At 44.7% G+C, this 12061-nt stretch overlaps 1 protein-coding gene across 1 annotated transcript in view; it reads left to right on the forward strand.

Moving 5' to 3' along the window:
• The window catches only part of LRRC66 (leucine rich repeat containing 66), a 40470-nt gene extending 29116 nt beyond the window's left edge, over positions 1-11354 (forward strand). The window contains exons 2-4 of the mRNA XM_006894176.1: positions 1442-1611; positions 6213-6402; positions 9274-11354. Of these exons, the coding sequence (XP_006894238.1) occupies positions 1442-1611; positions 6213-6402; positions 9274-11354 (2441 nt within the window). The remainder of the gene's footprint in view (positions 1-1441; positions 1612-6212; positions 6403-9273) is intronic.
• The last annotated feature ends 707 nt before the right edge of the window (positions 11355-12061 follow it).

A 12061-nucleotide genomic window follows, 5' to 3' on the forward strand; every position in this document is an offset into this window, starting at 1 on the left:
CCTCTATGAGATGGATTGATTCGGTGACTGGGGTAATCGGGATGGGTGTGTCAGGGGCAGTGCGGTTGGCGCAGGGTAGAGCAGAGTTTAGGGCTGTTGTGCATAGGGTCGCTATGAGTCGAAAACTACTCGACGGCACATAACAACAACAACAACAGGAGTTCCAGATTGTTACTTCCTTCTCTTATGCCCCCTCTCTCACTTTTCCTACTCCTAAACCAGAATCTAAGTGATTACTATTGAGCAGACGCCCCATGACAACTCCACACGGGCCACAGTAGAACTGTGCTCCATGACAACTCCAGTGTCTGACTTTTCCAAAAGCAGAGCACTAGCACTTTCTTTCCTTCTTTCAGCTTGACTCAAAATCCCAATCTTTGGATTAATAGGCTAATAAGCTCATTAATCATTTGCACCACCTACGATTTCACCCCTGACAACTCTTGATATCCTTGTCGGCTTTTTCTCTGCTCACTCAAGTAGACATATGACATTGTGTTGCTCTGCCCCCCACCAAACCCTGCAATGATATGCTTTGAGACTTAGCGTTTTCCTTCTTCACTCCTTGCAATTCTGTCTAGTCAGTTCATGTTGATCTACCCCATCTCTTTCACAACTCCACAGTATTTTGTAATATTGATAGATTATATATTAACTATTTCTCTATTGGTCATTCGTGGTTGCTATGAAGCTGAACACTGCGACACTGATGCATCAAATGTGATAATGGTTACCCATGATGGACAGTGTTTGGTGGAGTTCCCTGATTAAAACAAGCTCGGAAGCAGGAGTGGCAGCCACTTCCGTAATAGCTTGCCTCCAGAAACTCTATGAACCTGGAGAAAGGATGAAAGTTATACAGGAGGTGTCCAGGACTTTCATTCCTGGAGTCACTATGAGTCGCCTGTGACCCGATGGCACTTAAAAACACCACCACCACCAACAGCATAGAGAGGGAGCAGTTGGCCTAGCAGACAGAAAGCCATGCTTCCAAGCCAAAGGTGGGTGACTCTACTCCACGGCCCTCAGGCCTGGCCTGCTTTAATGTTTTTGGTGAAACATTCTTCTGGGTTGTGTAACCTTGCTATGTCCACTTGCTGTACAGAGGTCACTCGTGGTTGCTGTAAAGCCAAACACTGTGACACTGATGAGTCAAATGTGAGAATGGTTACCCATGGTGGACAATGTTTGGTGGAGCTCCCCAATTAAAACAAGTTTGGAAGCAGGAGTGGCATCCACATCTGTAATAGCTTGCCTCCAGAAACCCTATGAACCTGGAGAAAGGACAAAAGTTATACAGGTGTCCAGGATTTTCGTTCAGGGGCTCGCAATGAGTCACCTGTGACTCGACGGTACTTAACAACATTTCTCTATTGAGAATCATTTATGTTGCCATGAATATCACTAGTGTGGATTTTGATTTGCTCTCTGATTTTGACAGGACTGTGGAACCTGAAGTCATTGCAGAGTTTGGATCTGTCATTCAATGAGATATCACAGATTGGTTTGACTGATTTCCATAACTGCCTGCAACTGGAGAACCTCTATTTAAAGAGCAACAGGATCTTCAAAATTCACCCAAGGGCCTTCAAGACTCTCAAAAAACTGCAGGTTCTAAAATAGTGTTTCTAATATTCCAAATATGCAAACTTATATGAACTATTGTGTTATAAGAATATTTCTACTGAAGAGTTTCTTCTTGTTAGTAGGTCTAGGTATGAGTAAAAAAAAATGTGCATTTTAAGAGCAAGGGTGAGGACAAGGTTCAGATTGGTTGTTGAAAGGGCCATTATGAGTCATACTTGACAGCACCTAACCACAATGACAGAGACAAAGTCTCTTCTGGGCCTAAACGTCAACTCAACAACTGAACTCATTACCGCTGAGTCAGAACTAACTCATTGCTGACCCTCCTATGGGCTTTGGGGGGCTATGAACCACCTGACAGGAGATTGCCTATCTCTCTTCCAAGGAGCTGCTGGTGGATTTGAACTGCCAGCGAGGTGTCACCTTTGGGCCGACAGCAGACCTCCCTACAGACTGCTCCAGTAGGGATCCTGAAAGCCCACAGTAACAGGCAAAGCTGCAGTAATGGATACGAACTGCACCCAAGTGTGATGTTCAACGATAAGAATTGTCACATTAGTTTTCTAAAGTAAAGCAAATGCAACTCCAGATTTCCACTTACCAGGCAGCAAAAAAATTAAATCTTATATATTAGTGATTCTCCTTCCCTAGAATGCACAGACAGCCCAATGTTCCAGAAGTCATATGCAATCTAGAACACTTAGGGAAGTCCTTTCTACCACTCTGGCCAATGCTGCGAGGTCAACAGTCTAGGACTCTGTGAGCTTCTGCAGGCTGATGACCCAGGTATTCTCATGCCCAACCGTGGCCATGGGGTTATTAGTAATCACTGGGATAATATTTCCTACTTGGGGAGCACTGACTACATACCACACACTGTCCTAAACGTTGAGCCTGTGTTGAGAGGACGTGTGATGCATTTAGAGTCCTGGTGTCTGAGATAAGAGTGAGGAACCCCCAAGACCTTACTCTAGGTATGGGACTTGAGCCCCTTATCCTCCAAGCACTTTCTTTCTATCGCTTCTCCTGTGAGAGGATAGTAAGCAACCTCCCTTGAGTGGTCCATTAGAAACAACCACATTGGCCTCTAGTGGTGGCATCAAGGTGATTTGGAGGAGATTTTCTTTTCCAGCCCCCATAAACCTGTATCACAGACCTCATAAACCTTCATCGTGTACTTCAAAAACCTTCATCACTCACCCTATTCTATGAAGAGACTTGTGTCTCATTCAGTGAAAGCAAAATGTGAGTCACCATTAAGTGTAAATGTTCTGGTAACGACATGTATAAAAGTAAACATGAACTCTCTCACTGCCGTCACACTGGAACTGATCCCTAGCTGACCCTCCATGGGCTTCCTAGGCCGTAAATCACACACGGAAGGAGAATGTCTGTCTGTCTTGTGTGGAGCTGCTGGTAGATTGGAAGCAGAAAGATTCAGCCTATGGATTAGCAGCAAAACTCCCTATAGACTGCACCACCAGTGCTCCCAAATGTGAACAGACACATTTTAAAACCCAGTGGACCCACAAGGCACATGGTTTGAGGCCACCAGCTGTTATTATTTTTTTTTTTTCTTAAAAAAACACACCTCTTTTTTAAGGATGGACAATCTCCTCCCTTGCAACTAACTGCCTCTGAAAACCCACTGGAGGGTCAACTGTTGGTCGGTTCTGACTCTGTGGTACACAACAACAACAGTTGACCCACTATATTTAAAAGCATCCTCAATGAAATCGATTGACATTGCAACTGCAACAAGGGACTTTAGCATGGGAGGTAATCATGAGGATGGCACAGGAAAGGGCTGGGTTTTGCTCTGTTTTTCCAAGGTCACTGAGTTGATTCGCCATCACCTGATGACAATATCTAAAATACTGTCTTTGCAACATGTGATCGGGATAAAGGATTTTCCATATGCAAAGCAGACATTCTATCTGTAAGGGATCCAGTTGAAATCAACAAGAGAAACTCTTAAAGTTTAAATTGTTGTTGTTATTATGTTTGTTGTTGATTGCCATCAAGTTGAGCATGACTCATAGCAACCCTATGAACAAAAGACCTGAAGCCTTTCTATAACTATTGTCATTTTAATCTATATTAATGAGGGAAGAACAGCTCAAAAAGAGAGAGTCTGGAGAGCATTATGCTAAGTGAACTAGCTCAGTCTCATAAGGACAAATACTGTATAAAACCATTATTTTAGAAATAGAAAGATAACTAGTAAACTGTGTATGAGGATCCAAGTGGGGAAGGTAGGAGCAGAGGGATGAGGATGGACAGGAAGATAATCATAGGGTTGCACAATTTGATGGGTAGAGGGAGGAATGGGAAAGGAAATGGGAAAGATCCAGTGTGAAAAACAATGTACACAAACTTTGTAAGTAAACCGGTGTAAAATATCAATTTTATTAAAAAAAAGAGGGTGAAAATAATTATGCAACATGCACAGAACTAATGTCCCTGAATTGTGCACTGTTGCATTGGTGCACGTTTTGCTGTGTGTGGTCTCAACAACAAAATCAATGATTGAAAATGTAATGTCTGTGAAGCACTCCAAAGAGCCCATGCCTAAGCAAAGCTTTGGGATTCTAAGCCAGGTGGGTGTGGGAAAGGGGAGTCAGGGAGGCCGTGAAGAGTAACTGAGTCTATTGTGCTTCCATGTACTGGAGACAGAAGTGCCGCACGCTGTGACTTGAGTGTCACATGGGGGCTGCACCAGGGGCAAAGCGAAGAGAAGCTGGAATCATAGGGAGGGCTCCGGTCAGGCAGTCAGAGTTAGCAAGGGACTCCCAAGGATGGGGCCTAGGGAGTACTGAAGCTATGCTTAGTTGTCGGGTGCCTATCTCCTGGGAGGGTAGGACAGGTACATAGTGACTCAGCATGTCAGAGCCTGATAAAGAGGAAGAGAGAGCCCACTATTACTGCTTATGAAGGGCAATGGGCAAGCTTGTAGACAGAGTTTTTAAAACTATGCTAAAGACTGCATTGGGTAATGGTAAATGGGTTGGAGGTGGTGGTGTTGTGTACTGTCAAGCCGGAACCCACCCATAAACGACCCTCTGGTGGGCTTTCAGATGCAGTTAATTTCACAGGAGGAGATTGCCCAACTTTCTGCCGTGAAACAGCTGGTAGATTCAAACCACGTGCCTTTGGGATTACAGTGCAGCTTCTTACCTCTAGGCCACCAAACTCCCTAAAGTAAATGGAGAAGGGGTAAATTATGGGGTCGCAGAGTTTGCTGGGTAGATGGAGGAGGATGAAGGAACTAGGATCGATCTAGTGGGACCCTGAAAAGACACAGTGATAGAGAGTGTAGATCAATGGTGTTTCATCTTATAAAAACACAGTGTTTTATAAGTGGGAATGACCATCTGAAACACAATGTGAATGAAGGATGATGTGAAACAATGTACATGGATGAAACACAATGTATATGAATTTTGTATGAAAACTAATTTTTTCTTTTAAATATAAAAAAGGTAAATGGGATGGCAGCCTGACACAGCAGTGTCCTGCTAATAGTAGCTAGAATTTCCCATTGCTGTGCGTTTCCTGCTATTTGGGGACACAATCCTACAACTCCCTTGAGCTCCTGCTCTGTCGTTCTAAAGCCATTGAATCCTTTTTTGTTCTTAACTCCTCCTCCATTCCTGACAAGACTAGAAGAACTAGTCAGTTTGCATATAATAACCAGCCAGACATACAGAGAAATGTGTTGCCTTTGAACTAATAATATTTAATGTAAAAGCTTTCTTCTCATTGTATCTTCCCCCCCCCCCCCGCAACTTCAAGTCAACCACAGTTACTCTATGTTCTGTCCTTGCCTCTCAGTCTGTACATTGTCACTTTCAATATCATGGTGCTTTTAGAAATTCGACATCTATTATCTAGCATATTTCAGTCAAGATAACAATGCAGAAGTTTAGGTTTTATCTAAGTGTAAATTACAAATGCTATAAAAAAAGAAGGAAAATTTAAGATTTAAATTTAGATGGGTACTATTAAAAAAAGATGGGTGCTATACATAGAGTTTTACACTTCATTTAATCTTTACAACATCTTTTGGAAGCAAGTTTGTAAAGATGACCCAATTTTGCTGCTTCATAGAGTTGTTAAGGGCAGAGCAGAAAGGTAAACCCAGTATCAGGTTTTCAAATCTAACGGTAAATTCATTCTGCCTTCAAAGAGACTAAAGCAACAGTACCTTTCTCTGTTATGTTATTAGCTGTCAAGTCGCCTGCAATCCATAGCAACCCTATGTTCAACAGCTTTGTAGCCTCCCCTGTCCTGAGCCAGTCTAACTGACTCTGACGCACCAACCTCCATTGCTCCAGTTACTGTATCAATCCATCTCATCCGGGGTCTTCCTTTCCTGCGCTGTCCCTCTACCCGTCCAAGCATGATGTCCTTCTCCAAGGACTGGTCCCTCCTGGCCATGTGCCCAAAGTATGTGAGATGGAGATTCAGATTCCTAGCCTCCCAGGAGCAGCTTGGTTTCACCCTATACAAGACAGACATATTTGTTCTCTTGGAAGCCCATGTTCAATATATGTTCAATATAGCTTGTTTGTTTTATTGCTAAATGTTGTTCACAGAGTGCTCCTTATTCTCATTCTTCTCAGATTGTAGACCTCAGCGGCAATGCTCTGACCACAGTCCTCCCCTTGATGGCCATTGCTCTCGAGCTTCCCCACCTGGAGGCAGTCTTGGCTGACAACCAGTGGCACTGTGACGATAGCATAGCGTTCTTCCAAAATGTCATTTCTGAATCCTGGAGGGAAAAGTGGAGTAAAATTTGCAGTAAGTCCATAGGTAAGTCAGTAGTCATACATTTTCACTCTCTGAAATGGATCCATTTGCCCTTGAAAATACACATAAAGAATGTAGTCTTAGTTAAAAGAAGGATGGACAATCTCCTTCCTTGTGATTTACTGCCTAAGAAAGGTCAGCTACAGGTTGGTTCTAATTCTACAGCACACACAACACTTAAGACAATGATTAAGCCAAAATCATACTGCATGCCACTGAGTTGATCCCAACCCATAAGGAAACTTACAGGACATAATAGGATTGGATGTACATTGCTAGATCTTTCTCCCATGGAGAAGCTAATAGTTTTGAACTGCCAGCCTTGTGGTTAGAAGTCAAACATTTATCCACTATGCTACTTGTTAGTGTAATTACCATTAAGTTGGAACCAACCTATAGATGACCCTCCAGATGGTTTTTGGAGCAGTAAATTGCATGGGAGGAGATTGCCCATCTTTCTCCTGCAGTGCATCTGGTAGATTTGAACTGTGTGCCTTTGGGAGTATAGCTCAGCTTCTTAGGCCACCAAGGCTCCCTAGAGTTCCTAAAACAGCGACAGTCCCAGTTAGAGCAAGAGTCCTAGCCTTGGACCACATCACAGAATAATCATTAATGCCTGTTTTCCTCAGTTCCTAAGTGATTTCCTGTATATTGTCAAAGAAACCTCATTCCAATAGTTCAGAAACTAGATATGGACAAGAACGTCACTCTGAGACAGTTCTGCCCTGTTGTTGTTGTTGTTATTGTGTATCAATGAGTCGGAACCAATCCATAGCTGACCCTCCAGTGAATTTTCAGAGTCTGTTTAATTGCAGAAGAGGAAATTGCCCATTTTTCTCCTCCAGAGCAGCTGATGGATTTGAACCTTGTGCCTTCAAGATTGCAGTATGATTTCTCACCAGTAGGCCAGCAGAGCTGTACCCAAAAGTCCCCAAAGTATTGCATTTTTAACTCTTGGCAAATAATGACTCAAAAAAAACCCAAAACCCCAACCCATTTTCAATTGAAAATATCCTTATTTTAAATGTTTGTTAGTACTTTGAAAGCATGGCCCAACATATTTCAATATTATGGTTTTCTTTTATTTGTTTACTGCCACTCATAAATTATAAGAATATGTTCTTGCTGTTAAACATTCTGGAATTTTTCCTTTTCCTTTGTTAACTGTCTTGGCTAAATCTCAAACTCCTAAGTGTGGGCAGGGTGTCTGTTTTTATTATTGTTTTATTGAGTCCTAGATTTCATTCTACTCAGGACTGCTGTTAAAGTAGCAAGATGAGTGTGCTTGCTGGATTTGATGAAATCCCTGAAGATCAGAGATAATCTCAATATTGCCAGCCATAGCATGTTTGATTCTGTTGCAAAAGCCACAGTTGGTGCTTAGCTTGTGAAGGATGCAAGGTCAGGAGCCAGGAGAGAAACCTAAATCCTTTTGTTCTTCCCCGCCGTTGGAAGAAGATGAGGAGTTAGTAACACAACCACAGGTCAGACCAAGGCCGCTGTGCAGAAGCTGGTGGATGTTCTCAGATCTGAGTGAGTGAGCTCCCACGCGGCCACGTGCTTGTCCCTCCTCCCATCTGTCTTCTTCCCATTGCGCAGCAGGCAGGGAGGCTAAGAAGCACACATCCTGCTGGGCCTATCAACAACAGGCCTCACTTTGATGTTGTTCTTAGTTGCTGTCAATTCTACTACAACTCATGGTGGCCCCAAACCTGTAGAGGAGATCTCTTCCATAGGAGATCTGTCCCATAATCTGTTCCATATTGAGACTTTTCAGAAAAAAATTGCGAGGCCGTTCTCCCAAGGCATCTCCGGGTATGTTCGAACTGCCAACCTTCTGGCCAGTAGCAAGGTCCTTAACCTTCACTATTTGCACTGTCCAAGGACTCTCTAGGCCTAATAAAAAAACAAATCCATTACCATCTCGTTGATTTCGACTCATAGCGATCCTACAGAACAGAGTAAACGTGCCTCGTAGGGTCTCCAGGGTTTTGTGGAGCAGATCGCTTCATCTCACTCTTGTCGACTGGCTGGAGGCTTTGAGTTGTCAACCTGGCAGTTAGTAACAGAGCACTTAACTGCTGTGTCACCAGGGTTCCTTCTAAGCCTAATAAAATAAACAAACCAACCACACCTCATTGTCAGTGAGTCGGAACTGACTCATAGCTGACCCTCTGTCAGAATCTTGAGGCTGTAAATCACACAGGGGAAGAGTGTCCATATTTCTCCTGAGGAGCTGCTGGTGGATTTGAACTGCTGGAGAGTCACTGCCTTTGGGTTAACTCCCTGTGAACTAGGTCTCTGGAGCTCCCTAACATCAGGCCATATACATACTGTCGGCACTAGCCCAAAATAAATAAATTCAAACTGTTGTTGTTCAAACTACACATTGTTTATCATCAGGGACTACGCACTTTACGAGTGTCGCTCTGGTGGCCTAGTGGTAAGAAGCTGCACTGCAATTCTGAAGGCACACTAGGTTCAAATCCACCAGCAGCTCTGAAGGAGACAAATGAGTAATCTCCTCCCAGGTGATTAACTGCCTCTGAAATGCACTGGAGGGTCTGCTACAGTTCGGTTCCAACCTGAAGGCACATGACACCACCACGTAAGGACTAAAGAGGACTTTCTGCATCCTTTAAAACTGGTGGTCTCGTGGTTAAGGAGCTACACTGCCACCCCAAAGGCAGGTGGTTCAAATCCACCAGCTGCTCCTGGGGAGAAAGCTGGGAAGTTTCCTCTGGTGCAATTTACTGCCACTGCAAACCCACTGGAGGGTCAGTTATAAGTTGGTTCTGATTTGACAGAAATTAATGGATGAGTGAGTGTCTTACTTCAATGCTTTCTCAATGTGTTTCTATCCCCCACTTTCAGGAAATGAAGTGGCATTCCAGTGGACTCCCCAAAGCAGGATTTTGAGGGATACCCACCTCTCCCACATTCATCTGAATCATAGGGGAAAGCTCCAAGCAGAGAGTTCCCAGGAAGGGGTAACCAAGAGCTTGTCCATCCTGGGGAACAAGGAACACGTCGACTCTGCTGCCAGCGAGAAGCTGAGACGTCTGCCAAGGTGGCGGAGAGATACCCCGGATGCTCAGAGTCTTGACAGGAAGGAGGACGGCCCTTCCCAGGACCTCGCCCTGGCAGTCTGCCTGTCTGTGTTCATCACATTCTTCGTGGCTTTCTGCCTGGGTGCTCTGGCAAGGCCTTATATTGACAGACTGTGGCAACAAAGATGCCGGAACAAAAGCCCTGGGCCCAAAACTTCATATTCAAATGAGGGCTTCTATGATGAGATCGAAGGAACAGGGAATCTGCAGCTTCCAAACACATCTCTGAGCCAAGCTTTTCATGGTCTGAACCACTATGAGGACCAGGATGCTCTGTCAGTGATGCCAAGCCCACACACTGCTGTTCCTCATGGCAGAGCTTCTGGAAGCAGGAGAAAGGGGCCTGGCAGCCAGCAGAGCACCACGCAATGTGAGAACACCACCACTGGGCCAGGGACCAGAAATGATCAACAATGTTCAAATGACAGTGCAACCCGCCCATCCATGCCCAATGGAGTGCAGCTCCACGGACATCCAAATGCTGGTCAAAGCCAACCAATTGCAGCCACACATGATCACATCTACAGAAATTATATTCTTAGAGAGCAAAGTTATGAAACTGTGGCTCGTGAAGATTCCCTTAATCCAATGAACATCACTCCAGTAGCTGACAGATTTCAAACAGCCGCTGGTTCAAACCGTGACGTCTCTAATGTAGTAAACTCATTTCCCGCAAGAGAAATGGCAGTTCCTCTTTCTAAAGTGCTAACAGATACCAGTGCCATTCAAACTGCAGAGAAAGAGGAAAGAGGGAATGATGAACAGTTACCTCCAGGTGCTCCAGGCCCTCCACTGGGGTTTTCTAAGGAAATGGGAAGGAGCACACAGCAGCAGTTGCCCATGAAGATACATCCCGAGGAAGAGCCTTCTGTGTACTACAGCACAGTGGCCCACAGTGATCCAGGGGACACTGGGCCTTCATCAGCCTTACCTCCTAAATGGGCCAGTGGCCTGGATGCCACTCCTGCCCACAGGGAATTTCTGCCCAACTACATTCCTTCTGACACTCAGTCTGAGCTGGAGACAGACGACGACTCTGATGAGGGGTCTTTATTTACGATGAGTTCTGTAAGTTCAGAGGGTACTCGGGATGTGTCTGATGAAGAAGCCCATGACGCGGAGGGCTGTAGGGCCAGCGAGCCCCTGGACCATGAGAACTCAAGGGAAAGGATGGGCAACATTGGATCGTTAGAGAGTCTTGAAGACAACAACAGCTTCCAGGATATCCCAGGGAAGCATGAGAATCTGGAAGGTCATTTTGTTTCTAGTCCAGAACCTGGCAGCTGGCAGAAGGCCACACAGGGTGGGGACAACCCTGGAGCAGGGCGTAGACTTGAGAACCTGCTTCTGAAGGACAGTGCAGCCCAGGCTGGTGTCACTCTCTCCAACCTGGACTCTCCGGACCTGTATTCTTCTGCTTCTTCTCCTCCTTCCATGCTATTTTCCCACGGACATCCAACTTCTGATGGCAGCCACCAGATTCTGGCCACACAGCAGCACATCTCTGGCAATGACATTCTTGAGGAGTTAAATTATGAAACTGTGGCCCAAGATGATGTTCTCAGTGAACATTCAATGGCTGAGTCTCGGCAGGAAAGTCCCTCTAACGTCAATACATTTGAAGATACATTAACTTTGCCCAGAACCCCACGCAGTAGCCCTGTGAGTGTGGAGATCCCAGGAATGTTCATTTATGATTATGTCATAGATCCGCAGCCAGAGGCAGTCACATGGCGCTACTCACTGAGAGACTTAGAATTTTCAGATGTGGATCATTTATCACAAACACCGCCATGTTCTGCTGAAGTTGCTTCGCATCCTGGTCAGCATCCTAGTCTGTCATGAAGGAGACCCAGACATTTGTAAACACAAGCTGTTCGTTCAGGGAATGGGCACAGTCCACAACAATAGCCCTCTCAGGATCATTACAAAGGGAAGTGTAAGACCCTCCTGAAAAGATTCTGTAGGACATGGCATGGAATCCAACTCAACGGACACTGAGGCAAGTGAGCTTGTACATCCACTTGAGGTGGCTGTTCCTAGAAAGGCTATAAGCCAGACACAACTGTTACAATCTTCTGGTGAGCAGTACTCATTGCCAAAGAGGAGGGGTTGGTATTTAGAAGAGTAATCCAAGCACTAGGAACCATTTCTAGAACTTCTAGATAAAACCAACTCCCTAAGAACATAAGAGCACTTTGAGGATAGAGACTGGAGTATTCACAGGATAATCAATCACAGTAAAAAAATGGTTCTAGCTTTCATGCTCAAAAGCAGATACTGGGAAACAGCAGATACAGAACAATCACATGCGATTTGACCCTTGCTGCGAGGAACAACTCTATTACGACAACAACAGTAATGTTCAATTTGCTATGACAGTGACTAGGGATGACAGCAGAAGAATCAATGCCTTTGAGTTATGATGCTGGAGAAGAGTATTAAACATACTATGGGCCACCAAGAGAGCTAACAGGTTTGTCTTGAAGACAGTGAAACCAAGAGTCTCCTTGGAAGCTAAGATTTTGAATCTCTGTGTCACATACTTTGCA

The sequence above is a fragment of the Elephantulus edwardii genome, unplaced genomic scaffold, assembly GCF_000299155.1.
Source record: "Elephantulus edwardii isolate Elephantulus edwardi_28Jun2011 unplaced genomic scaffold, EleEdw1.0 scaffold00137, whole genome shotgun sequence".
NCBI classification, from domain to species: Eukaryota; Metazoa; Chordata; class Mammalia; order Macroscelidea; family Macroscelididae; genus Elephantulus; species Elephantulus edwardii.